Source organism: Pantherophis guttatus, chromosome 6 (assembly GCF_059756535.1).
Source record: "Pantherophis guttatus breed Tessera chromosome 6, ASM5975653v1, whole genome shotgun sequence".
NCBI lineage: Eukaryota > Metazoa > Chordata > Lepidosauria > Squamata > Colubridae > Pantherophis > Pantherophis guttatus.
Genome location: NC_142068.1, coordinates 45,205,873 through 45,233,660, shown reverse-complemented (window position 1 = coordinate 45,233,660; position 27,788 = coordinate 45,205,873). Strand labels below are relative to the sequence as shown.

The window sequence follows — 27,788 nt, the reverse complement described above, 5'->3', positions numbered from 1 at the left end:
AAAGAAACCTGGATGACCAACGGCTAACTTTGGCACAGGGTGCAGAGTCAGACAGCCGGAGCATGCTCAGGCCGCAACCACCGAAGCCCGTTTCAGGAACTCTAGCCTCAGCTTGCCAGTACCGCGAGCAAGAAATCCAACTCTTATAGGCTGAGGACCAGAGGCCTTTAACCAATAGGAGGTGAGCTTTTCCGGGGAGACCATCCGCCGGTGTGACCCTTCACGCCCTTCGGATTGTGTCGCTGCCTCTGATTGGCTCGCTGCCTCTGATAGGCGGGTACGGCCGACGCTTTCCCGAAGCTTACGCTGAGTAGCGAAGCTTAGGCACAGCCGGGTCTCTCTTGGTAGGAAGTGCGGGCGGCTACGGGAGGGTCGAGTTGAACAGAGCCGCTGGGGAGGCTCCGCCCCTTCTCCTGATTTGAGATTGGGGTGAGTGTGGAGGGAAGCGGAGCAGGATCGAGGTGAGGCTTTGGTATCCGGTAGGTCTCCATGATCTGGTCCATGGAATCGTTGCCTTCCTTCTCCCAGGAAGCAAACTTCTCCAACCTTGAACCCTCTAGATGCCATGAATTCCTATAGTTCTGGCCAGCGCGGCAAGGACGTGTTTGGGTGCGGTGCTGGCAGTTGTAATTCAGTGCATCTGGACGGCGCCAGGTGGGAAAAGATGCCATGCAGGGAACGTTTGCTTCCTCTTGGTTTCAGAGCTCTAAGACTTAAATTGTGGGTTTTTGTGGTTTCCTTCCTGAAAGAAGCTCATGCTGGTGAAGGGGAAATGCGGTTTGATGAGGCTTGCAGACTCGGGGATGGAGAGAATGCAGATGCTGGATCTCTTTGTATCTGATAGTTACTAATGACAGATTTCTTCATCTATGAATAAATTGAAAACTTTCTTCATTTCTGGAAAAGGATTTAAGGTCCTTTTTGTTATGTGTATTGAGAAGATGAAAGAGAGCATCTGTCATGGTTTTTTTGTATGTCTGTTTGGTTCAGGTAATAGGATTGCCCAGTTAGATTATAATGCAGAATGTGATCTGGTCTTTTTTTCTACCACAGATGCACCTCTCAACTTTTGATAAAGAGCATAGGTTAAGGACTTGTTAGCGCTTGTCAGCATATTGGTTAAATAATGATACACTGGGTCATTTTCTTTCTACCTTCCCCCTCTGTGTAATCAATATTTATGAAGAGAGATTTTGTTCATAAGGAAACAATGATAATTGGGGTAAATTAAAACATGTAAATATTTATTTATTTATTTAATTTGTATACCGCCCTTCTCCCAGAAGGGACTCAGCCAAAATTAAAAAACATACAAATACAAAAGTTAAGATAATTAAAAACAATTAAATCATTGGTTTCCCAATTTAAAACCCCCAAGTCCATAAAATTTAAAATCCCAATTAAGAGCCATTTAGGCTAGGCCGGCTTGGTGGAATAAATAAGTCTTCAGGGCCTTACGGAAGGTCTGGAGGTCCGGGATCAGCCGTATTCCAGGAGGCAGCTTGTTCCACAGAGCGGGTGCCCCCACAGAGAAGGCTCTCCCCCTGGGGGCCGCCAGCCGACATTGCCTGACCGACGGCACCCTGAGGAGGCCCTCTCTGTGAGAGCGTATTGGCCGGTGGGAGGTTATCGGTAGCAGCAGGCGGTCTCGCAAATATCCTGGCCCTAAGCCATGGAGCGCTTTAAAGATGAGAACCAATACCTTAAAGCGCACCCGGAAGACCACCGGGAGCCAATGCAGCTCGCGCAGGAGAGGTGTTACATGGGAGCACCACGTCGCTCCCATAATCACCCGCGCGGCCGCATTCTGCACCAGCTGGAGCCTCCGGGTGCTCCTCAAGGGGAGCCCCATGTAGAGAGCGTTGCAGTAGTCCAGGCGTGACATGACGAGGGCATGAGTGACCGTGCACAAGGAGTCCCTGTGTAAATATAACAATTTTATGCATTTATTTTGTTTGCAATGCACTTTCCTCTGGGTTTTCATTCAACTTCTTCATGCAATCTCTGTTCATTATTGTCTGAATGGGAAATATAATTTTCTATAGCCTTAGAAGTATGAAGCCCATGGTAATTTATGTTTCACTTCAATGGCACAGAAATTAAATGTGCTGCTAGTTTATTTTGTTGTTTACTTATTAATTTTTGTGTTTACAATTTCCACTATTTAACAGGCTATGAATTTTAGGTTTTAATAGATAATTTTATGTTTCAAAACTGTTATTTCAGAAATGTTTATCTTTGTTCACCTTAATTTTCCCTTCAGTGAAATAAATAAAAAATTAACTTAAATCACAAATGCATATTTACAGTATGCAGGTATCAGAACGTGATGGTGGAGTGTCCACAGGGAATGGATTAGACAGTGCCACAGCATCTGATGCCCAGCAAGTTTCGCCCTCTCAACCTAAGCCTCCTTCCTTGGACCTCTTTAATCTGGTGGTATCCTATAAGCAACTAGAGCTGTACCTGGAACCACTGCAGGATGTTGCTGAAGGAGTGTGGTTCCTCCTCAGGTTGGTGCTTTTCTATATAGCTACTTTTTCATAGTTCGTAGAACTATCATAGATCTATCATAGTTCATAGATCATAGTTCAGCAAAATCTATGCCTGTTGTCATTCTTGAGAATAGAGGAATAAATTCTTTTTGTAAGATTTGCTTTTTCTAGTGGGAAAAAGGGAAGCCTTTCTGGCCTAAATGTTTAAATCAGAGGATGTACAATACCTTATGATCATTACCTTTCCTTTGTCTTATTGTTCTGGCGTTAGTTCATTTCATTTTAAGACCGTAGAAAGAAGCTTTGTTAGACCATAAAAAGGCTTATCTAACTTAGCATTCTTTCCCATATCAGTCTTCTATGCAAATACAATTTTTAAGGATCATAATTGCTGTGATTCTGAGATTGCATGTAGCTCCTGTACCTCCTTTTCTTAGCTCTTAGGGTCCTTTTCACATTGCTTTTAAACTATGATGAAACAGTTGCTGGTAATCAACTCCTGCCGTATTGATGTTGGAAACAGAAGGGATTTTTAACATAAGGTTAAAGGTTTCACATACTTTAAAAACTTTTTTTGGATTGGTTCAAATCGCAGGAAAAAATATATGATACTAGATCCTTTCTAATTCTTTATGCAGCCTTTTTTACTCACTTTTCCTCAGTGCTCTTCCTAATTAATAACTAATAAATAGCATCCTTTTCAGATTGTAAATTTTTGATTGCTTCTACTCCACAGCTGGCAGATGCCCTTCTGCTCTCTCCTTACTTGTTTGGGCCTCAACTTTCTGCTGCTTACTCTGAGTGAAGGTGAGAAGTATTGGATGGATATGCTGGGCAATTCTGGGACCTGTTTTCCCAGAAATCATGAAATGGATTGAGTTAATGGGAGGAGTGTAGAATATGATTTTGTTCAGAAAACATTTAGGAAGGCTGGCAGGAGCTTGTCATCATGTATGGTGGGAAAATTGCACTGACAGCTGGTATTGAAACTTCCTATGATGAGGCAGTATGTTAGGGGGGCAGTAAAACGACTGCTGATTAGATAAGCTGTGGGTGGCTTAATAAACTCTGCATCTATTCCATCTTGCATTGTAGCTGCTTGGTATGGGCTGTGTGCCCTGCTAATCTCAGTGCCTGCCATGCTCGGCTATCTACAGGAAACATGCCGCATCCGTCTTACTGAAGAGCAGCTGGCACGCCGTAGGTATCACAGTGTGCGGCGAGAAGATGTGAGAAAAGTTCAACTTTCTCGAAATGAGGCTGTGGCTGAAGTTAAGGGCTTGTAAGTCTGCTTGGGAGAGACGGGATTGGGCATTGTTTGAGCATGGAATTGAAGGGCCGTTGCTTGATATAAGTTGCTTGTTGAACTAATAAGGCTGGAGCGGAGAATGTTTTGTACTGGCTTGAGCTCCTGGAAAAAAGGCAGAAATTTTTTTTTATTAGGAAATGCTGTAGGCTGAGTCCACTATAATAACTTTTAAATTTTAAAAATGTTTTTTGAGTAGTTGTGAATCTAGGAGGTTGTGCGTTGGATCTGTTTGTGGCAGTGCAACCTCATCTAGTACCAAATGTGGCAAAATCCTAGAATCAGAAGGCCCCAAAGCCACTTAGTCTTGCCAGGGTTTAGTCAGAGCTTGTTTTTCCCCATCCAAGCCCCCACAGCCCCCAGGAACTGAGATAAGGCATCAACAACATCACTTAATTCATCATGGGTAGAGATGTATAATTGGGAATAATCAACATATTGATGATGCTTCACCATTTGGTGACAGAGGATCTCACTCAACAGCTTCATGTAGAAGTTAAATAGGACACTGAAACGCACAGTACCACATGAGGAAGAGGTTAAGATCATTCACTTCCAATCAACATGACTGGAAGCAACCCTGAAGAAAGGAGGAGAACCACCAAAATACAGTGTTGCCCATTCCCAATCTCTGGAGGGTATCTAGAAGGATATCATATATTGAAAGCCACTGAGGGGTGAAGTACAGCAAGGACAGACACACAACCCCCATTCTGCTTTCACCAGAGACTATCTAAAAGTGCGACCAATGCCATCTCCATCCCATGTTCAGGTCTGCATCCTGACTGAAAGGGATCTGGATAATCCACTTCATCCAGGCTCCTCTAAAGTGACTACATGACTGCCTTCTCTGCCACTTTTCCCCAAAAGGAGAGGTTAGATATTCAACAAACACTGTCCAGTATAGTGGGATCCAGTTTTTTGAGGAGAGGGTGAACCATCACTTCCTGAAGAGGTTGAGGAACAGCCTTCTCACTCAAGGAAAAATTAACCACATTATAAACTGGTCTATATGTGTATGTTCATATTTATTACAGGAGGCAGGGTGGAGAAGACACATTGGTGTTCCACCCTCCAATCTGTCCCTTATTCCAGTAAATTCACTCTCTTAGTGGCATAATTTAGAGGCCAACGGTTGCATTTGCATCAAATTTGAGAGGTTACTGACTGATTGGTTGACTGGTTTACATGCTGTTCCAGTCTTCCAAGAGTTTGGGAAGGGACTGCTTGTGTTTGAAGAAAACTAATATGACATCACAAATGCCACATGACTTGCTGTAGGTCCCACACTTTACTGTTTGTGATATGATGTAAACAAGACTTGTGCAATACTGAATATAACCCAATAATGATGCATGTGTGAAGAATTTCTCTCTTAAGAAACATTGGACGATCATTACATGTTTACTTGCACTGCCGCTCTAAGGATTCCCCCCATAGATTAGCTGTTTGTAAGAAGCATTACATCATTTCACCCACTGGGGATATCATATATCATTACTTTGTAACTCTGTCTTGGATGGAGAGTTATTGGTAATATAAATGATTTTATATTATATTTATAGTCCAGAATAGTGGATTGATTTCAGTTACTAAAGAAAAAGACACATTTTTAAATCATTGATTTTAATAAACTTTTTGATATATTTACAACTCTATACAGCCATTACTATAGATTTAGCACATCAATTGACTTTCATATGATTGTAGAGTTTAGCTTTTATCTTGCCTTTCTACTTTAGTATTTTTACTTTCTACTATCTTTTAATGATCCTTATTTTCACTCCCCCCCCCATTCTGATCCATGTGCTGGATCAGAATGAGACCATGCCCAATGTTGTGTTCCCACAATGATTGGGGAGAAATTCACAATTAGGATAGGAGAGCAGTACAGGTAATTTGTATCCATAATGAATAGTAGAGGTTGGCAAGGATACATGCTTTTGCCGGTGCAGTTGGTCAGGACATTTCTTAGATAAGGAACTAATTTGGCCAGGTGTCAGCATTATCATCTTGCCAAATATAAAATTTGTGCTGTGAAATCAATAAAAATGCATCTTTAAGTACTTTGCATGGAATATTTTATTTATGCACATTTCTTCTCTAAAAACCAACTGCCCTTTTACCTTCTATAATGATAAAACTGAAAACTTTGTGTCTTTCTTTGAATAGAGTGACTTTTAAGTGCATGTTGTAATCATGCTAAAATACCACATACACTTATTTACAAGTGTCTGAATGATTTACGTTTGGGTAGGCATGTGTAGAATGGAATTGTTAGCTTCAAAGAGGTTCTGCAAATTTGTTTGCCATTGTTACCTCTAAGGAATTTCTGCTTACGGCAGATGCTTGTTCAGGATTGCCCAATAAAGTTTCATGGTTCAGCAAGGATTCAGCAATCCGGGTTGGAATACATCACATGTTGTAATGGATCATGCTGATTCTCATCTAGTCTGGGAAACTGATACAGTTGCTTTTTGCCTCCATCTCTGCCTGCCAATCTAGGGCTAGCTGGCATAAGAAGCTCCCGCAGGTCTCCCCCAACTCATGATGGGTGAGCTTAGCATGTCGTAATTGATATTTTACTCACCCAATTACTAATCCAGTGTTAAAAATTTGGACAAAAGTTCTCAACACATAAATAATCCGCAACTTTCTGCATCCGGTTTTTGCTGGCATGTGCAATATATTTATCCCCATCCAGCAGGTCACAAGATAAAGTCTTGTGACAGCACATTTTTCTGTCCTGTTACAATACATGCCTTGTTTCACAGCATCTGGCATTGAAGCATGTGCAAAAGTAGGAGAAATATGATATCTAGGCATGCTAAATGGACATGTGGCAAAAGTACGTATTAACTTATCCCATCTTGGTTTGAGTTACAAAAGTATTAATTTTTTCTGGAATGCTTTGGACTTGTGCTTTAAAAAAAATAAAAACTTATCAGACCTGACTAAATTTAAATAGTGGTGGCAACATTAATCCTAGCTTCTTCTTTGTGTGGACAAGGGGTCTGCTTTCTGAGTGTTGCTGCTTTCTATGATTACCCTGGAATAAATAAAGGGGAAAGCTTTATCTGTGAGGTTAGGTTGTTGAAGTCTCTATGTTGCAGTCACTGACTTCAGTGACTGCAGTCACTATTTGGCTGTGAGCTAGACAGCACAGTTATATTTAAAATTGTTGTCCTTTCTTTTCAGCCTGATCCGATTAGAAGCGCTCCTGAACAGGCTCTGTGGTGGCTGTGAAGCAGTTTACCGTGTCTTCTTCTGGGAGAACTCTACTGTCTCGTCCCAGTAAGTGTTGGCTTAGAACAATGGTGGGCAACCCTTTCAGCTCAGAACAAGCTGTACATTTGTTTGCTTTTGCCTCTTCCCTGAGATAAATTGTTTTAAGTTGTTTTTCCTTGAGTCTTTTTTTCATCAGTCCAAATACATCATCTTGCAGTTTAGCGACTGAAGCATTGGGCAAGAAAAGGTTGGGTGCTCTTCATGAAAATTGATACATCACTGCTAGTCTTGCCTTTCTTAGAAGTTGGATATAGACTCAGGCAAATTAGAATATGCATATGATTGGATATAATTGGATAGAACATTTCATTGGATACAACACATTGTTTGCCTGCTGAGGTCAGCAAGGCCATTGGGTGTAATTATGAAGTAATGGGCCGGGACTGTAAAGACAAAGAGGCAGTGTTTCATGAACATAATTTACTTCTAGAAAATTACTTCTGCTTTTCTGGAGCTCTGCTCACCTCCCAGGATCTTTTCCTAGTTTTTTTGGCACTCTTTGGCATTCAAAATGTTCTCAAATATATAACTTCAACTATTCCCTTCCATCTCAGAAACTAGGTTTTTTTTCATGTTCTTTGTACACACAAATAAACGTAGTCAGACTTTAAAAAGCATTACAGCTGTCTAATTAACTAGCAACCCTATATTGACAGTTGATAATAATTTAAAAATCAAGTTCATTTACACAAAAAGGCTCAAAAGCAAGTTACAAATATGATTTAAATTCAGCATTATATAAAACAATTTAATAAATAAAATATTTAATAAATATTACTTAATGAAGGTAATTGACTTATGTTCGCTTACGATTGATTATTTAATGACCATTTGGAGTGATCATTTGGAGCCTTACAAAGTGTGCTTTATAATTCATAAAGTACTTCCTGTCATCATAAAATGTCACACTGCCCCCCCCCAAGTCATATGACTGAATTTCATGTGCTTGGCAACTGGCTTACATTTACAACTGCAGATCCTGTGATCACATGGCTGTGACTTATAATGTTTTTTTGCCAGTTCCCACCATTTTCTACTAATTTCTTGCAAAAAATATCTTTTGGAGGGAATGGATTTGTACTTACGAGTGTGTTTTGCTTAACGACCATGTGATTTGCTTAACAACTATCATAAAAATGGTTGTAAAATCAGATTTGTTCATGTGGTTGCCTCTATTTAATGGTTTATGACCAAAATTCTGGTTCCGATTATGGTTGTAAGATAATACACAATTAAAAAATTAAAACATACACAAAAATATGTAACCTTGTTTTTATAGCCATAGTTAAAAATCTGGCCGTTAACACTCAACTCACCCACATACAAATTTCCTTTGCCTAGGTTTATTTCATTAAACATGAAATATATGTAAGTATATGTATTTTACCAAAACTTCTGAAATCAAGAGTGAGAAAAAAACAACATAAGGGGGGGAAAGTGAAAAAATTGCATCAGCATTTTACACTTGAACAATATTGTTAAAAGAAATTAGAGTTTAAAAAATGTTTTTAGTGTGCTAATTCAAAGGAGAGGGAAAGTTAGGACTGTGGAGCTAGTATAGTCCCTGGATGCAGCAAGATCAGGGAAAACAGATAAAAACAGTGCAAAGACAAATATTTGTAAAGGAGGAAGTGGCCCAATTTGACACCACACAGTGGAGCCAATGTTTTCATTTTCTCTGGGAAGTTGTATTTGAGTTAGGGAGCTTTTAACTTGCCTCCTAAACCCGCACCCCCACTTCTCAGTCACTGGTATCTAAGTGTCATTCTGATGTTCAGGTATGTTATGTGTCTTCTTCTCCATTTTTCTCCTCTACTCCCTAGGTTTTATGGGATGCTGATGGGTTCAGTTTGTGCCCTTTACCTGCTGCCCCTCTGTTGGATCTTTGTTCTTCTTAATAGTGCCCTTTTCTTGGGCAATGGGGCATTTTATCAAGGTAAGTTATCCAAGATGATAACACACTCTCTATAAGGCAGCCTTTGACTTGCAAGCTTCATCTAGACCAGTGTTTCTCAACCTTGGTAGTTTGAAGATGGGTGGACTTCAACTCCCAGAATCCCCTAGCCAGCAGTGCTGGCTGGGGGATTCTGGGAGTTGAAATCCACCCATCTTCAAACTTCCAAGGTTGAGAAACACTGATCTAGACCAAAGTGCAGTGGTTTGTCAGTTAACTGGACACAGTTGATTTAACAGCATAACACCTGTATTGGATCATGGACTGGCTGCCAGTTGGTGTCCATGTCCAGTTGAAAGTAGTGGCTGCTATCTTTGAAACCCCACATGGTTTAGACCCCAGGTTCTTTTAAGAGAAGGATACTCATCCCATGCCTTTTAGAATATTATGCCCCCTAAGAAATGTCCCTGTCAGTCCTTCATGGTAGACCAAATTAGATGACCAGTATCATGTAGGTCAATGCTATTTTATTATAAAGCTATAGCAACAGAATTTTGCAAGTCGGGATCTGCTCTATTCCCCCCTCCCCTTTCCCTTTTTCTTTGTGAGAACTGGTGGGGGAGGAGTTATCTGAGATGTTTACTCATATTACTTTTTTGGCTCTGGACTCATAATATTATTTGATTGTTGCCTTGATGGTGGTTCTTTGTCCAGTCCCTCAAAGCTATTTCCTAAAAACCAACCTCCTGGATTTTAGGAAGATCTTAAAAACATTTTGTGTAGCATTTGGGTCCTAGGCTTCTCTAGTCAGATTGTTGAGGATTTTTTAAATTGTAATTTCATTACAAGCACCGAGTCCTTTGGGAAATGAGTTATCTGTAAATGATTGTATCATTAAAATTTAAACAAATCATTTCACCCGTGAACTTCTCTATTGCATTGGGACTTTGGTAGAGAAAATTGGAGAAGCTTGCTGAAAATGATTTTCAAGGTAGAAGCCTTTTTTGCTGGATATCTGTGCGAGGCAAGGAATTAATTTTATCATATTCTGTGGCTGACTCTTAATGTAAGTGGGACTAATAAAACATTTTAGGTCAGGGAACGGGTGGAGAGAGCAAGAGTCGTTTTCCTTTTTTTGCTTCCTCAGTCCCATATTACATCCTTTGGTGTTCATATCAGCCAGGTGGCAATGCCATTTCCTGCAATGTAACTCTGATAATGCTGGAAGCCTTGTTATTGCAAGACCTTCTACTCGAAGAAGCTCAGTTTGCAGTTTCTTGTGGAACACGCTGGCAGAGAACAAGAAGTAGGATAACTGAGCATTTGAGTCTTAATAAAAATGGGAGTGCAATGATCTGCAGATATTTAATGCACCCATGAAATAGTTAATTTTATGGAAGAAAACCTCTTCAGAACTTAGCTATTTCATTGAAACTCACCTCTAATTGCTGTTCTCTTACTGCTTTTTTTTTTCACTTGTCAGAATCGTAGATCGCTACAATAATGGTGCTCAGATTTGGAACCTGGTTTTTTTTTTTTTTTTAACATTTGTTTGGGAAGTAGGCGATAATTATATCCTTCACACAGTTGAAAATTGAGACGTGATCGATTTCCCCAGGTTTCAGCGGTGTGTGACTTATGTACCATTTCAGTGATGAGGCCACTAAGGGGATATCCATCTTCAGAAAGAAAGCCCTGTGGTGGGGGTTGTATTGAGAAAGTGATGCTGTCTCATTATTCCAATTGCATTTTCTTCTATAACTTGATAGAGTAGATTTTCAGGAGAAAATATACTGCAGAGATCCATTTTTTGTGTGTAATCAACTGAAAGCCCTGTTGCGTACTTTGTTCCATATAAAATTTAGGAAACCCTCACCTCCAGAAATATTTATTTCTTCACTTTACAAAGCAAGCAGAGTTCTTAGGCCAATTTCCTGAGGTGAACTGTGCACCAAAAATCTGGAAGAAATTAATTTAGACCTCTTATTAGTGGATAGCAGGAAATTAGTGTGGAGGAAACTGAATGACATTACAGTGTTCAGGTTTTGTGCTGGAAGTGCATTCTGGAAAATGCATTCAAACCATATTTGGCTTTTCTGGTTTATTATTTTTTTCTATGTGGTGGCAGGCAGTGTAATGGTCAGTAAGGACCCATGGTGTTACTTCATTCTAAACATAGATGGATTCACACATCACTTTCAGTATTGCTTTGTTTTATCCATGGTTTTTTCAATAAATCATAGTAACTTGGGTTACATATAACAAAAATAATATTTTTACATAACACAGTAGTCGGGCTCAGTGATCCCTGTCCTGGCCTAGTGTAGCATGTGAGTTCATCTTTTGTGATTAACTCAGACAGTGGTTGCTCTTCTGCCTGTACTTGATTTTTTGGCATTTGGGCTGGTGATGTGAGTGAATGACCTGCTGCTCTGCCAGTGTCAGAAGCTTGAACTGGTCTGTTGAGAAGTTCTCTTGAGCTTCTGGAGGATGTCTAGCTATTTCTTTTTCTCTTTCCAGTGATGCTGGACCTAAAATCAGCTGTAGAGCAGCGCTTGGGTTTCAAATCCATCCCTGTGGCTCCAGAGCCTGAAGAGCTGGATCTTGGAGAAGTGGAAGCTACTGTCTTGTCAGATTGGACACCTACCCTGACTGGGACTGAGGTAAGACTTGGTGGAAGGAGCAAAGCAGAGAAATAATTAAATCTGTACATTCTGAAATCCCCTTCGTAAGATTTTATCTATCCTGGCATAAAAATCTGGTGACCTAAGGATTGCCTGTAGGACACTGGTGTCAAATGTGATCATGTCACGTGACATATAGCGATGTATCATGATGTTTTTTGCCTTTCTGGAGCCAGGGTGAGTGGGGCCTGCGCATGACGCATCCGGCCCACGGACTGCCAGTTTGACAGCCTGCTGTAGGATTATTATTCTGGGAGAGTTGCCATCTTTTTCTTTCCTTCTCCTTTCTGGACTTTTTAAGTCCCAGCTGGTTATTAGGCAGGAACAATGCTGGTTTACATCTAAAGACAATGAATTGTTAATTTCTCTGTTCTACTATACTTTTTCACCTTAGTCCTATTACTTTACTAATTTTCTAAGTTTATTCCTGAACTCCTGCTCCTTTAACAATAACTTCAAACTTTTTTTATAGGACCTAACTCCTGGCAGTGTGGAGGAAGCAGAGGAAGCAGAACCTGATGATGAATTTAAGGATGCAATTGAGGTCTGTAGTTTGAGAATCTAGATTGGTCTGTCCTGAGACAAATAAATCAGTTTATCCTTGCCCAATGCTCTCCAGAGATGTTGGATTTTTAACTCCAAGTTCTTGGCCATGCTGTATGTAAGTTGTGGATATTACAGTCCAATGTCTCTGGAGAATACCAGGTTGGGAAAGACTGGAATAAGAAAATATTGATAAACCAGTGGATTAAATGTGGCATTTGGACCAGGGTATTAGGTGAGACTTATTGGTTGGTTTGTTGATGCTTCTCATTGATTAAGATGGCATTATCCATTTGAACCCTCGGCACATATTAATTGAGTGTTGTTGAAATTTCTTTTTCAAATTAATTTGGGATTCTTTGTTGCTTTGGTTTTAATTTTTCATTAGTTGCTCAAAATTGAGGTAGATAAATGAATGGCTATAAAAAGTGCTAAAATAAATAAATTCACCATTTTTGTTCTAAGGTTAGTGAGACGTTCAAGTTAGGTCAAGTTCTTTACCTATGATGTAAATAAAAAATGCAAGAAATAAAAGGGACCTTTCAATAATATACTGCCCTATAAATAGAAAGGAATACATTTAAAGACATGATACTGGGATTGGGCTGTACTGTTTTCTGTCTTTTGGCCATCTTCTCTTGTCTTTTGTCTTTGCTGCAAGAACAGGAGACTCAGCTGCTTGTAATGGTGAGTGCAAGAACTGGGCTGCTCTGTCCTGAGTTTGAATTCCCTTTTTGTTTTGTTGTTTGTGAATCCTAACATCTTAAGAATCAGTCTATCCTATACTTTTTGTCTGGATCATATCCCATCTCCTTATCTATTTTTCCAAGTTGAAGGATTACAGGATCCAATCTGAGTTGGTTACCAGGACCAGAAGTTTAGTCTTCTGAGCTTTTGGACTTGTTTTGAATCCCATCCTCAGAGTACTTCTCTTTCACAAGATGTGTGAGAAAGTTCTGGTGAGAGAGAAGTTCCCTGAGAATGGGCTCCAGCATGAGTCCAAAAGCTCAGAAGACTAAACCTCTGGTCCCAGTGACCAACCCAGATTGGATCCTGCAATATTACCCTGAGGGACATATATTTCCCATAATTCATTTGAGGATTACCTTTAAAGTTTTTCTGCCATCCCGTCCCTTCTCCAAGCTTGGCCCAGCTTTTCCTAGTGTTTGGAACTCTTCTTCTGGATTGTACTTTCCAGGATGTCGTTATCTTTATGCCTTAGAGTTTTTCCCACACAATATGTATACCGCATTCCTCATAACCTCTCTTTCTGCCTAGGAGGAAGATGACATCTCTCAGGGTTCAGGAGAGTTTGACCTTGGCCTTCCTGACAGTCCCTTTATGAGCAAGAATGAAGTGATTCGTAGCAGGGTGTCACGGTTGACAGAACGACTGCGCAAACGCTATCCAACCAACAACCTTGGTACCAGACTGAAAGGGGAAGTGGTAGAGGGTTATTGTTGGGAATGAAGCAGGATTATTCAAGAGTATTGGCAGAAGAGGAGGCTTGATCCAAAAAATATTGCAGAGGAAATTAGCACTGAGTAATGCTGTCAGGGTCATGACAGAAAAATACCATCCTGACCACAACTATGTATACAAAAATATCAGGGCTAAGAAAAAAATCATCTTCAGTGTTGTTTGGTATAGAGGTGGGCAATCTTTTATTGCCTCTTCCTGGTTTTATTGGTTCCCAACAGCCACAAGAAAATATGTTTAGCTTTTACCTGCTTTAAAGTATGTGTCTGGTTATGTTTTAAAACAAAAAAGCTACTTTAACTCTCTTTAATTTATCAATTTCTACTGCATCCAACTTAATCTCTTCTGAGTTCACCTGCTTTACTAGTTATTTCTTTAAAAAAAAGTTGTACCACTAAATTTCACCAACACTGTATTAGAAACTTAGGGTACAAAAAGAGTCTGGGGGCTGGGTCCAAAAATGTGTGGATGTAAGATAACGAAGGGAATCAGGGCATAAAATTGATTTTTAAAATCAAACATAATTTGATTTTAAATTAAATTAAAATTAATGATAATTAATTATATTTAATGCATTTATACTTAATCATGTTCTGAGAAAACAATTTGACCAGAATCACTCAGTAAGGTGAGACATTTTCTACCAGTCTTCCTTTATTTCATCTGTTAAGAGCTAATGTCCACTACATCTTTGGTTCCTCCTGACAGTTTTAAGGCACCGGAGGTGGGGGGTGTATTTCACCCAATGCTAATTTCCATGTGTATATAGAATTTTTACATTTCTGCACCTGATTCAAGATTTCAAGTTTTAGAATTGGTTTCTCCCCAAAGAAGGAGCATATTTGTTCAGTGTTTTGTTTTTGCTGAATCCAAATTTTATCATATTCAGATTCTTGCATGAGATTCTCATTCTTAATTTCTTGGTACAAACTGACTCCAAACTAGTCTGGTTGAATGTGAACCGGACTTGATTTTTGTGAGTTATGTATGAATCCAGCCATCAATGGCATGATGGAACTGTAGATGAACAAAGACTTTACTCAGTGGTTGGAAAAAGAAAGGAAGGCCAGGATTTTGGTTTTGCTTACTAAAAGAAGAAAAGCGGTGATTAGGTGTGTGATAGTTACTTGTATCCTTCTGCTCTGTTGCAGGAAACTGTGCAAGTTGTTCTGCCACTTTCTCTGTCTTGAAGAAGAGGGTGAGTCTTTTCTCCAGCCCACCAACTCCCCGCCTGGCCTCTTCCATTTTCTTCTTTTCCTGCTTCATCAATTTCTTGTGGATCTCAGACTGAACTCTGCAGCCTGCTTACTCACTCATCTCCTTGCATCTTTTCCTTCTCTAGCGAAGCTGCAGTAACTGTGGGAACAGTTTTTGCTCCAGGTGCTGTTCTTTCAAAATTCCCAAGAGCTACATGGGGGCTACAGGTAAGTGAATAACAAAAAATGAGATGGGGCAGAGGGAAGAATCGTTTAGGTAAAAGTCCTGTAGGTGGGTATTTTCCTTTCCCAATGGAGGGCAGGGGAAATTGTGACCTGCTATGGTGGGAGATAATAGATGTTCTGAAGATGTGATATGCCTGGAAAGAGGTACCGGTAGTCCTCGACTTAAGACCACAATGGAGCCTAAATTTTCTGTTGCTAAGCGAGACAGTTGTTAAGTGAATTTTGCCCAGTTTGCAACCTTTCTTGCCACAGTTGTTAAGTGAATCACTGCAGTTGTTAGGTGATTCTGGTTTCCCCATCGACTTTGTTTGTCACAGGTTCGCAAAAGGTGATTACATGACGCCAGGACCAGGGGTGGGTTCTAAATTTTTTTACTACCGGTTCTGTGGGTGTGGCTTATTTTGTGGGCATGGCTTGATGGTCATGTGACAATTCTTTAGGATTTAGCAGAGCTACTGGTCTACCAGGCTTTTAACTGCTTGCAGAGCTGTACCGATCTACTCATTTGTGTTTGGAGGCACTGGTCTACTCATTTGTTTTTGGAGGCACTGGTCTACCCATTTATTTTTGCAGGCACTGGTCTGCCTTTTAACACTGCCTTTTAACAGTGATCAGCTGTAGGGCGACTCTTTGAAGTCCCGCGGCAAGAGTTTAAACAGTTTTTTTCCTTCTAGCCAATCAGTTGCGACTCAGAAGGCAGCAACAGATTGGGGGTGGGGCCAAATAAAAGGTAAGAATAATGCAGGGGGGGCGGGGGGAGCAGAACCGGTTCGGTGATGTCATATCATCACCGCTACCAGCTCGGCGGAACCGGACCGAACTGGGAGGAACCCACCACTGGCCAGGACACTGCAGCCGTCATAAGTATGAGTCAATTGACAAGCATCTGAATTTTGATTGTGTGACCATAGAGATGCTACAACAGTCGTGTGAAGAACGGTCATAAGTCACTTTTTTTCCATGCCATTGTAACTTTGAACGATCACTAAATGAATTGTTGTAAGTCGAGGACTACTTGTAGTGAGTGGGAAACTGCATAAACTTTGGTTAGTCCTGAAATTCTGATTGGTGTTTCTAATTGCAGCTCCAGATGCCCAGCGGGAGACTGTCTTTGTATGTGGGCAGTGTAACCAAGCACTCACCAAGTGAGGAGCCCGTATGGAATCCAATCTTCAGATGAATCTGCTGGGGATCTTTCACTACACTAGCTGCTACTTGAAGGGAGACAAGCAACAGCACTGCTTCTTTTCTTCCTCCCTCTACTTGTAAAAAAAAGGAGGGCTAGCACATCTAACCTGCTGACTGCTCTACGTGCTCATGCTCTCTTTCTTGAAAGCAACTGAGGAGATTCCTGCAATCCTGGTTGTATGGAGGATTCTTCATGCACTAAACTACTGTAGGCTTCCTTCCCTTCTCCCAATTCCAAGAGCAAATATTATTTCATTTCTAGTCTGTGGCCCCATTTTTCCCCTCTGCAGTTTGGCTGTCAGGAGGTTGGCTGTCCTCATTTTTGAAAGGTCACTCTTGGCACTTGGACTCCTCAAACCTCTCAAAGTGTTTTACTATTGCTGAGGTGCCACCCCTCTCTTTCTGTGTGTTTGTGTGTTCTGAAATGAAGGCTGGGTCTTTGTTCAGATGATAGTTATAGTTGGCTCTGAGAGCAGGCTTTGCAGGGCCAAGAGGATCAACTGGTTGTCCAACTGGTGAGGTAGCTGGATCTACTTTTTCTGCCTATTTCAGGTGAGGATAGTGTTTCTCTCCCTTTTCCACTTCCATGCCATTGACTTTATTTTGTTAGTTTTCCTCTAAAGCCCCTTTTATCATGGTCAGACTAGGATTTGGAAAATGTGTGCGTTTCATCCCTGCATTGTTAGAAGGCAGAAGTTGCTGTAGTTAACTGGGGTTTTTGCTAATAGCAAGGCCTAGCTGAAAGTCAGGGAGCTTCCTTAGGAGGTAGACCACTTCTGCAGAAGTGGGACATTATTGGACTATTGCAGAGTAATATATATCCTACCAATAAACAATATCCTTGGGTGTGAAGGCAACATTTTCAGAGTCTGAGGTAATTTTTATTGCTGTGAGGACTAAAAGGTCCCTGCTATGGATAAATATTTCTGGAAGAAGAGCATCATTAGGCAGATAGAACAGTGGAACATAGGATGCATAGTAGGGAATAAGAGAATGGAGCAGTTCTTTGGGACAATACAGGATATGGTGGGTTTCTGCAAAACAGACATATTGTGTCTATAATGTGCTGACACATGTGGGATATGAGATGGAGGATCATATATGTAATCCTAAATGCCAAAAGGAAATCTTTTTTTGTGTGGAGCTGACAGTATCTCAGACAGTCCCTTTGAGACTCAACCATGGTGAAGTATTGGGTATGCCTGATGGGAATGTAACTGAGAATGCCTTTTGCTTTGGGGACATTAGAAACATAAATACAAAGCCTGGCTGAAAATAGATTCGGAACACTATGCTTTTGACTTAATAGATGAACTAAATCTCCCCATTTCTGACTGTAGACAGTTGTACATGTCATCAAAGGCATTTGGTTTTCCAGTGCTAAAAATATATTGCAGGACTAGATGGAGTCTTACTTTAAGACATGAAGTGACATTTTATAAATCTTCACAGTATGCCAGGCACCCACAACATTTTTGAGTTGCTTGTTTCATTTGAGAAACATTTTGTGGATGCTCACAAAATGACTGTTGGGGCAAAGAGGATTTTCTACTGACAGAATGGCTGCTATTCTTTGCTCCAGAGTCCAGACTATTAGAATACTACCACCAGCAACTACCACCCCTGTTTCTCCAAGCACCCCTAGTTCACTGCTACTTCTACTAAGCTTTGTTCTTTTTCTGGATAGGTGGCTATTTCCAGGTGAAGTTTTGAAGTACAGTATCATAAAGATGATGCTGAAGGTTGGCATTTTTCTTTATGCCAGCTTCCCAATGGTTGTAATGCATTATTTTTTAATATGTAATCTGTGGTGAAACCAGGAGCCTACTAGCTTCTATGAAAGGAGTCTCTGTGGAAAGATGGGAGGTCCCATGAGAAACATGGCTTATAAATTAGAAAAAAGATAAAACTTCTTCTTTACTTCCTGCTGTTTTTTAAAATGTCAAAAACAATGGAGACTTTGGTGTCTGAAAAACATCATCAGCAGCCATTCAGTCATGTCTGATCCACGGCCACTCTATGTCTGTAAAACACATACTGTATAATACTCTCACCAACAATAGCTTCAATTAGGCTTCAAAGTTGTTAATTCATAGAAGAGGTAAATAACGTATTTTTTGGAGTATATGACGCTCTGGACTATAAGACGCACCTACCTTTTTTGGTGAGGAAAACAAGAAAAAGAAATCTGCCTCCCAGCAATTTTGCCTCATTGTAGCAAACAGCAAATAACCTGCTTTACTTTCATTTTCGTTTTCAGCATAGCTTGATTAGCACAAGAAAAAAAAATCTACTCCCAGCAATTTACCTCCTTGCAGCAAGCAGCAGAGGCCTGCGCAAAACAGCTGAGAACAAAACAGCTGAGAGTCAGGAGGTCGATCCAATCAACTTGTGCTAATTAGGCTGTGCTGAAGCTGAAACGAGCCGTTTCTTCTTGCTGCTTGCTGCAAGGAGGTAAACTGCTGGGAGGCAGAGGGAAAAAGGTGGGTCTTATACTCTGAAAAATACGGTAGATCTGTTCATCCCATCCACCTATAAGCATTTAAAAACTAGTCAGCTGCTGGGGAAAGGAGGCCTATGTAAGTAACAATTCAGCAGTAATAACATATTACTTCAGATTTTGTACACTACTCATACAATGTTTCTAATAATTTCTCTTATGACTGATGCAAGTATGATTTTTTAAAAACTGATCAAATGAGGAATTCCTGTCCCCCTCCCCCAAACTGCACATACATAATTGCACTGGGATAGATCAATTTATCCTGATAGTTGTTGCCAAATCCTCCTCTAAGATAATGTAAAGCCTTTATTACTGTATTTATTAATTGCCATTTTATTGGAAATATAAGAAAACCGTGCCTCTGCTGTTGCTGGCCTCCCCACAGAGTCAGAGGACTTGCAAAGAAACTAGTCATGCCAGGTGCTGAATGGGTCAGGGGTCAGGTCAGGACTGTTATAAAGTGAGACCCTGAGGTCTCAGCCAGCCCCAGGTCATTTTATGTGCAGCTTAATAGCTTTTCTACATTAAAAATTTGTGTCATTTTGTTTATGGCTTTCAAGTTAAAAATATAAAGGATCATTTGGAAAGTAAATTAGCTTGATGAAGCCTGTCTTTCTTCTCCCTTGAATTAAGAAGAAAATAGGGTAACTGCAAATGATTTTTTCCCCAGGAAGTATTTGAGCAAAGGTGGGTCTCACATTGGCAGATTTAATAGATATAAAATGATGTTGACGAACTATAAATCAAAAGATACAATTTATGGGAGTGCTAAGATTTCACTGACAAAGTTCTGTTTCCTGATGGTTAACTTTAAACTTGTTCTTCAGGATAATGTTGATGGTGTTTGTGTGAAAAAAAAACCCATGGAGAATGTTTTTTCTACAGCTTATCTTTGGAGAGGGAGAACCCTAACCTTTTAAATGAGTTTGGGTTGTATTAGTCTGAGAGCAGAACGAGGAGGTTTTGTTTATAAGAATAGACAAAAGTTCTATCATGAAAGTAATTTCAGAGGATGTTTTGAAGAAGGGTGAGACAAAGGTAGCAATTGATAGGGAAAGTTGAATAAATGGAATCCCAGAACTGGTCAATTTCCTTGTGTCAGTGACACATTTATGCTTCCAACTTTCAAAACTGCATTTGTGTGTGTGTGTTTTGAGATGATTTTATGAAGAAAATACTTGATCTATGTCTGTAAGGGGCACACAATGCAACAGTTGTGAAGCTTAATTGGAGAAATGTCTTTTGTCAGTTTTTAATGATCTATTTTCATTTTATTTAATTAGCAAATAGGTAATCTTCTTGCAAGGAAAAGTACAGATTACATTAGAAGTAATTAAACCTGGAGATTTAGGAACTAAAAGTTCTCATTACTCCAAAATATTATAACTTTGGTGGCAATCCCACAGATTTTGGCACAACATAAGGTCTGGAATACAGTAGAGGATAGAGAATTGAAACTAAGCCACCAATGCTGTTGATACTGTTGCTTGCAATGTCATCATATAACCCCAAAGAAAAATACTTTTAGGGGGAAAAGTAAAAGAAAAGAAATAGATGGATAGCAAACTAAAATATAAATTCAGAGAGTCTATGAGAAAATATTCAGGGCCAGTGCGATATAATGCTTTTTTTCTACATAACTGATTCTTAAGAGACAACTTTCAAAGTGCTCCTTTTTTCAAATTCTATCTGGTGCAAATCACCTACCTATCAGTTTTTTCCTTCCCTCTTCCCCTGCCACCATTTTTGTTCTAAAACTTCAGAAATGTCCATTTTTTCATCTATGAAAATTCACTTGTTGTAGATAAATATTTAAAAGAGTTGTGGCAACAATGATGTCAGAAGCAATTTTGATATCCCCAGTGTGTGTGTGTCATGTAAGACTGTTTGCTCTAGTGGTTAAGGCACAATGCTAGAAACCAGGAGAGTGTGAGTTCTAGTCCCACCTTAGGCATGTGACTTTGGGCCAATCACTCTGGCCCAACCTGCCTTATAGGATTGTTTTGGGAAAATAGGACGAAGGAGTATTACATCTATTTGCCACCTTGAGTTATCTACAAAATAATAAAGGTGGGATTAAAAATAAAATAAAATATGTAAATTTTGAAAACTCCCACAACTCAAAGTCCACATATCTTAGACTTGCCAGGGTGAGATACAGTGTTAAACGTGTCTAAAAAGCTTTTATCCCGTTTGGAAAAGATATTTCTTCTCATCCACTTTTTCTCTCTCAAAGTTTTGGCTAGGAATAAGTCCCTATGAAAAATGTATCTGTGTGCAAGCAGGATTATTCCTTTCCATTTTCTTTGTCTTAGGCAGTTCTCCTGTCTCCCGGCCATGCTAATGCTATACATGCATTTGTGTGCCCAGCTGTAGGAGACAAAGCAATTTCACCCTGTTTGCCATTTGGCTAGCATCCATCCTCTTGATGGTCTGGCATCTTGCATGGTGGATAGCCACCTGGAAGGCCTGGTTGGTTTGGCATCCTTCCTTGAAGGCAAACACAGGAATACTGATACTCTGACACATTGCCAGCATCCACAACAATATTAGAAATAGTTTCAACACTTATCCAGCAACTTGGCCTTAAAATATGCCCACATGTTTCAAGGTAGAGCTGCTTATGGCAGGGATGTATGTAAGTGAAATTATAGGTAAAGAATCCCTTTTGCTCAAAACTATTGACTGCCTTTTAGCACCATGTCAAAAAATTGCTCAATCTTTGCTTGAAATTCTGTTCGTTTGAGTTGGAAATAAGAAAACTCAAAATTTGGTCAGGCCCAATAGAGTCCTAGTTTGAGCAACATGTATTTCTTCAAGCACATGAGAATATGGTGATCAGCCATACTTGGAATTTGATTCCTGGACTATTGTTAAAAAAATAATGTAATAAATCACTTTAGAGAGGTTTAAAAGAATGTATAAATTAATGGTTCATTAAACGTGGATTTCCTGCTCTTAATCTTTATGTATTTTAAGACTTTTTATTAGAATGAAATGAAAATGGAGAAATTTATTTCAAATGTTCCAGTTTAATTATATGTTTCCATTAAAACACTGAGCAATTCAGATGAAAGGAGGATACACTGAGTGTGATGATGTTATTATTCAAAGCCACAAAGACTTTTCTTATTTGACAGCTGATGGTATATCAAGGATAAGGAAGAATTTCTGTAAGATCTCTGAAGTCATATGAGTATCAACAACGTGCAGGATTCTTCAGAATATTTTTAATCAAACTCAATTATTCTATGGAAAACAGAATCCTTGGAAAAATGGGCTCTAACAGCTTGTATCTTGATGTCAGCCTGCCCACAGAAAAAGGATATTTGTGTGTGGCCCTTTCAGTGTGGGTCTGATCCATAAAAGAATGGATAGTGCAAGGAACATGGATAAGAGAACATGAACTTAACTGCAAATTTCATTTCCTTGTTCTTCTTCTCCCAGCGGTAAATGGCCAAGACTAGCAGTCTCCCACCCACTTTTCGGCCCATAACCAGAAAGCTGCCACTGAGGTCATCAAGCTGAGGGCAAGGACAGGTGCCTGCATTCTTCATATACAGTACCAGCTTTTTGGTATCCTTGCGTTTCAATGGCCCCACTTTGAGCAGTTTTTTTTTCTTTTGAGTGGCCACTAATCGCCTCTCCCCATTTTCCTTTTTGATCTCCTTGATGCGCATCTTCACCACTGTGGAAGAGAGGATAGATCATAAATTGCCTGAAAACATTACAACTTAAGGAGGGAAGTCAGTGAAGGGAGAAGTAGAGAAGTAGATAGAATTGTAAGTATGCAAATTGTGGAGTTGATGAGTATAGTTCCTTTGATTTTAAGTTTCAAAATTGACCTTTAAAATGCTGGCAGAGGAAAACCAAAGATAGATGGCAGACAAGTTGAAGCTGCATGAATAAATGGGAGTGATTTACTCATCCCTTGCCACATTTTCCTACTGGCTACTTTTTTGCACATGACAGAAATCTATTTTGTCTCAAGGCCCAGCTACCAGAATTTTAGCTATGTCACATTGGTTATCCCTGAAGTCCATTATTGTTTCAGTAGTGAGGGTATCTGGAAAAGGTACAGATCATCCAATTTTATTTTACAGACTGAATTTAGGGTTTGTTTGTTTTTTTTGCTTTAATTTATATGCCGCCCTTCTCCGGAGACTCAGGGCGGCTTACAATGCATTATAACATTTTTTTGGATTGTTAAAAAGTTTATAGAGCACAACAGCATTGAATGCAGGTATAGCATTTATGGGAATTACTGAAGTTATAGCGATATACCACCAATTTCATCTTTTGATTTTCCCATGTGAGGAAATTCTTTGGGTGACTTAGCACAGATCATTTCTAATAGAATACACATATGAACAGACCTTCTAAAAGGCACAAGAACTCGATCATCCAAAGTGAATGAGCAAATTTATATTTGGTTATGTGGGGGAAAATGTGCTACCTTGGGAGGAGCTTGTTACAATGTACAGTCTGGAAATAAAGGAAGCTCAGGTATTGATTTATGACAACTTTTGGGGAAACCCTGGGAAAAATTTAAGGGAATGCTATAAATTGTGTTTTTGAAGTGAAATATTAAAAAAAAGCTATTTCAGTTTGGGGGGAAAAGAAACTGGTGCTCATCCCTGAATTAAATGAAGTAGAATTCAAGATTGACAACTTTAATGTGACACCAGAAGTAGAATACCCTGCAAGCCCCTCTCTATCTCCACCTTCGCCTGTGGTAATAACCTTCTTTCCTTTCATGGCACACAATTATCCTCATGAAGCAGTTGCCTTAGCTTGGGTAGGTCTAGCTTCTCTGAGGGTGTGAAAATGTACGTGAAATGTATCATGTTCTGCATCAGAGTAAACTGTTCTGCTGCTGGTATCATCTTGTCTCCTACACAGTAGTTCTTTGCTAAGGAAAAATCTGCCATCTTTAACCACAGCTATTTTCAGTCATCTGTTTGCCTAGATTGATTATTCTGAATATTTGGTTGATCTCATCTTTTGAAGGACTGAACTATAACTACATAAATAGTTTATTATGATTATTTTGAAAATATATGCCTTGGCTTTTCTATAAGGACTATTCAAGGCAGCAAATAAATGATATCCCCTTTTAAATGGAGCACCACAAAATTAACAAAAGAAAAGAAAACTACTCAAAATTCTAATAATTATAGGTGATGAATATTATTATTAGTGCCTGGAGATTGTCTTCAAAAATGAATTCTATGATCAGGCTGTTATTAAAACTTTGTTTTTCAAAAGTGAGAATATTGAAAGGTGTTGGAAGATATAAATCAGGCAGACCTACCATGTTTCCCCGAAAATAAGACCCTGTCTTATATTTTTTTGACCCCTGAAATAAGCGCTTGGCCTTATTGCCATGCGCTTAAAAGCCCAATTGGGCTTATTATCAGGGGATGTCTTATTTTGGGGGGAACAGGGTAAGTGACAAGGCTGCTTAGAAATGTGAGAAAATATTAGAGATGAGATGGGTTCAGACAAAGGTTTTTTCCTGGAATATGAATTTTGAGCTACTGTGAGTCAAAAAAAAAAAAAATCACATTGATTTGGTCCCAGAAACAACCTGGAAGCTGCTGAAGGATCTGATTGAAAATAGGTGGAGTTCAAGCAGGGAAAGGGAAGTAAGAGTAACAAATATTTGATGTATTCCCAATAGCTGCTTGTCCCAGATCCCCACTGCTGCTCTGTGTGTATGATTTACCAAAGTCACTGGAACACATCTGCTCCATGATGCCATCCGCTTTATGTTCCATCTCACACTGGGTGCAAATCTTTGACACTGTAAGATAGAAAAAATGAATGTGAGCTGGGGTGAAATCTATTTAACTTCCTTACCGGTTCGGAAGCGCATGCACCGTACTTAAAATTATGGTAATTAAGATGGGGAGGGAGGAAGCAAAATCAATCACATCCAGCATGATACTCCCCCATTGGAGCTCCAAGCTTGATTGTTTTCTTGTAGATGTTTCACACAACTAGCTAACATAGTGATACTGACTTTGTTATCTTATTGTGTAATGAAATGTCTACAAGAAAACAACCAAGCTCAGAGAGCACCAAGGATTCCACAGTTCAACCCTGAGCTACAAATATTGTCTTTTATAGAGACATCCTTCAGCCACCACAAAACAGGCAAGGGGGAAGTTGCTTCTTGTGGATGGTTATTAAAATTCTACATGACTGATTGGGATTAGTGTCTTTAGAGCGAGTTGGATGGAGGAACTTAACCAAACATTCCTGAATGGCTGTGGTATCTCTGGATATATGAGACAGAAAATGAAAAGACAGAGAGTATACCTAGGGAAACTTACTTTTGCGGACAATGATTTTGAGACTCTTCCTATTCAAGTCAGAGAAATAATTTTTGCAATCTTGTTTAGAGGACACAGCTGATGGGGACTGGGGTAAGTGGGTGAGGTGAGCTCAGGAAGAAGTTGCTTCAGGGTTGTCTTAGACAAAAAATTCTTTCGTACCCAGTGACAAGGTTTAGGTATTTACATATCATGCTAATGTCTTGATTCAATCTAGCAAGTTAAGTGAATAGGACTGGTATATGTGCATGAGAGACAGATTAGTGCTGATATTTCAAAATCATCCATTTTAATATTCCTTTATTTTCCTGCTGGTTTTTTTCCCCTCTTGCTATTAAAAAAACGAAAGAGGGAAAATAAAAGTTCGTTGATGGAAGCACTCTGAATCATTCTGGCTTAGGGATCGGACACAGCTTGTACACCACAGCAATTCTGAAATGAAAGGACCTGGAGCTAAAAGCTGTGCTGGCAGTATTTCTCAGCCGTGACAACTTGAAGAGATGTGGACTTCAACTCCCAGAATAGTCAAGGTTGAGAAACATGATGTGCTGGAGTTTGCTGGGCTTTGGCTTCTAAGGCCTGGGTTATGGAAATAACTTGGCTATATCTGCTTCTTGTCCAAGGAAAACATTTTCATAAAAATTGCTCTGAATGCTATGGTGTTTGGGGTGAAAATAATATGCTTTGCCTCCATATCTATCTATAGAGATTCTCAGTCATCCAGGTTATGGTTGTCCCAAAGGTGCTTTTTCAAGAGGGAACTGGACTTTCTGGTTGTTGTTTTTTAAAGATGTTTCACTTATCATCCAAGAAGCTTCTTCAGCTCTCCGCTCCATAAGTACTGTTGATTACATTCAGAAGCCTCTTTGTTGAAAATGGTGCTTCCCAGATCCCAGATGTAGACTGGTTCATACCAGGTCCAGATTTGGTGCTCACCAAGCCCAGGTGTAGAAAAAAAGAGTTTCTGTGTTCTTTTTCCAGCTTGCCCTATGATTGGAATACCTCTGAAATTAGTCTGGGTTCTCTTTTGATCAAACAGTGCCTCCAGCTGGCTGCTGTGCCAAAGAATTTGCAAACAACTGCTTGTAGATAGCAGATGAGCATGCCTATGTGAGGGCAAACATTTGTTGGTTTTGGTTCTAAAATCTCTCTGTATCCACCTCTCCCTGATTGCATGCCTGAGAGGATGAGCTCCTTCAGGGTTCATTACAGTATGTGAAGTAGCTTGCACTCCTAAAAGAAGCATACTAGAGAAAAAGTCACATTATGTTGGCTGTTTCATCCTATATGAATGCTACTGCTTTTGTAATTGGGCTTGGAAGTAATATTCCAGAGCAAAAGAAACTCTGTGTACAGCAATCCTGAAATCATTAGAAGGATCAAATTATACGAGGCTACTCAGAGACTGTAATTTGCATTAATAGTAACACACACATTATTTACAAGGTACTGGGATGTATAGACAGTAAGAGAGAACAAAAGCCCCAGTGTCCTCCAAATAGGAGGATAATGAAGCAGAAGGTAATGTCCTGCTCTTATAATACAGAGAAGAAAAACATTGATATTGGTACAATGTTGTGTGGCAAATGTCTGTACAAATTGCAAAATATGTAGAACCTGTAAAAGATAGAGGGTAGGAGTCCAGACTAGTGTTTTCCAATCTAAGACAACTTCTAAGTGTATTGACTTAAAGCCTAGTCCTTGAATGACAACAATTCATTTAACAACCATTAGAAGTTACAACAGTACTGAAAAAAGTCACAATCAGTCCTTGCACTTACAATTGTCCCAGCATCCCCATGGTCATGTGATCAAAATTCATAAATCAAAGACTACTTATAATAGAAATCCAAACATCTGGAAGCACTGACACCAGGAAACATTAATATAGACAGAAGCATGCATAAGATTAGTTTCTAGGAACCAAAGTCCAGGGAGCATTGTAAAGTGGGGTTCTATAGGAATGGTATAAGAAATAGCTATATTAATTTTCCCCCCACCTCCCCTGCCCTCCATGCTGTTACCTGGTGGCTGAGTAACTTGGTTGTTTCCAAACTGCACTGTGATGCAGAGGTCGTTGTCAAAGGGAAATTTGTTGCAGTTGAGCATATCAGGCCAGGGGAAGCCATAGGATTCCATGACAGGCGCACATGAATCACGCACAACTTCACATAAGGAACGGCATGGATAGATGGGCTGGTCCAGGCAGACGGGTGTAAATAGAGAGCAAAGGAAAACTTGTGTGTCTGAGTGGCATCTCTTGGCCAGGAGAGGTACCCAGCTGCTGGCTTGTTGCTTGACCTCAGGCATAGATTCATGCTCCAGCAGATTAGGTAAGCGCATACGTTTGTAACCCACATTATGGCAGAGCTGCAGATCAGCTGGGATGTCCATGCACTGTGATTGCTTGGCATAGAAGCGTCCATGCTGAAAGTTATCTGAAGGCCAGCTGTAGTAATCATACTCCTGACTCATAGACTGCACCCAGCCTTGCAACAGAACCATTATTAGTGCATCCAAGACATTCCACCGACAGAGAAAGATCATGGTCCAGAAATAACGCTGTTTCTGCTGGAAAAGAGGCAAGTGAGTTGCTGCAGGTGCCACTGGCAACTAACTTTACTGCTC

At 39.9% G+C, this 27,788-nt stretch overlaps 2 protein-coding genes across 7 annotated transcripts; one reads left to right on the top strand and one right to left on the bottom strand.

Moving 5' to 3' along the window:
* Positions 1–224: 224 nt before the first annotated feature.
* ZFYVE27 (zinc finger FYVE-type containing 27) lies at positions 225–21,904 on the top strand. Of its 6 annotated transcripts, none has more exons than XM_034439864.3 (13): positions 255–461; positions 2,310–2,513; positions 3,232–3,302; positions 3,591–3,777; positions 7,000–7,095; positions 8,913–9,025; positions 11,504–11,646; positions 12,140–12,211; positions 12,877–12,897; positions 13,489–13,633; positions 14,841–14,887; positions 15,032–15,113; positions 16,216–21,904. In XM_034439864.3, exons 2-13 carry the CDS (start codon positions 2,311–2,313, stop codon positions 16,278–16,280), a joined length of 1,245 nt encoding a protein of 414 aa, XP_034295755.1. In that variant the 5' UTR covers positions 255–461; position 2,310; the 3' UTR covers positions 16,281–21,904. The 6 variants fall into 6 exon arrangements, with proteins under 6 accessions (XP_087728914.1, XP_034295755.1, XP_034295752.1 ...); XM_034439861.3 differs by having other exon boundaries at positions 309–654; XM_034439865.3 differs by having other exon boundaries at positions 399–479.
* On the bottom strand, positions 21,835–27,788 carry SFRP5 (secreted frizzled related protein 5). The gene is made up of 3 exons (XM_060683011.2): positions 27,185–27,788; positions 24,551–24,628; positions 21,835–22,510 (listed from the first exon to the last, which is right to left on the bottom strand). The coding sequence occupies exons 1-3, from the start codon at positions 27,705–27,707 to the stop codon at positions 22,167–22,169; spliced, it is 945 nt and encodes a 314-aa protein (XP_060538994.1). The 5' UTR covers positions 27,708–27,788; the 3' UTR covers positions 21,835–22,166.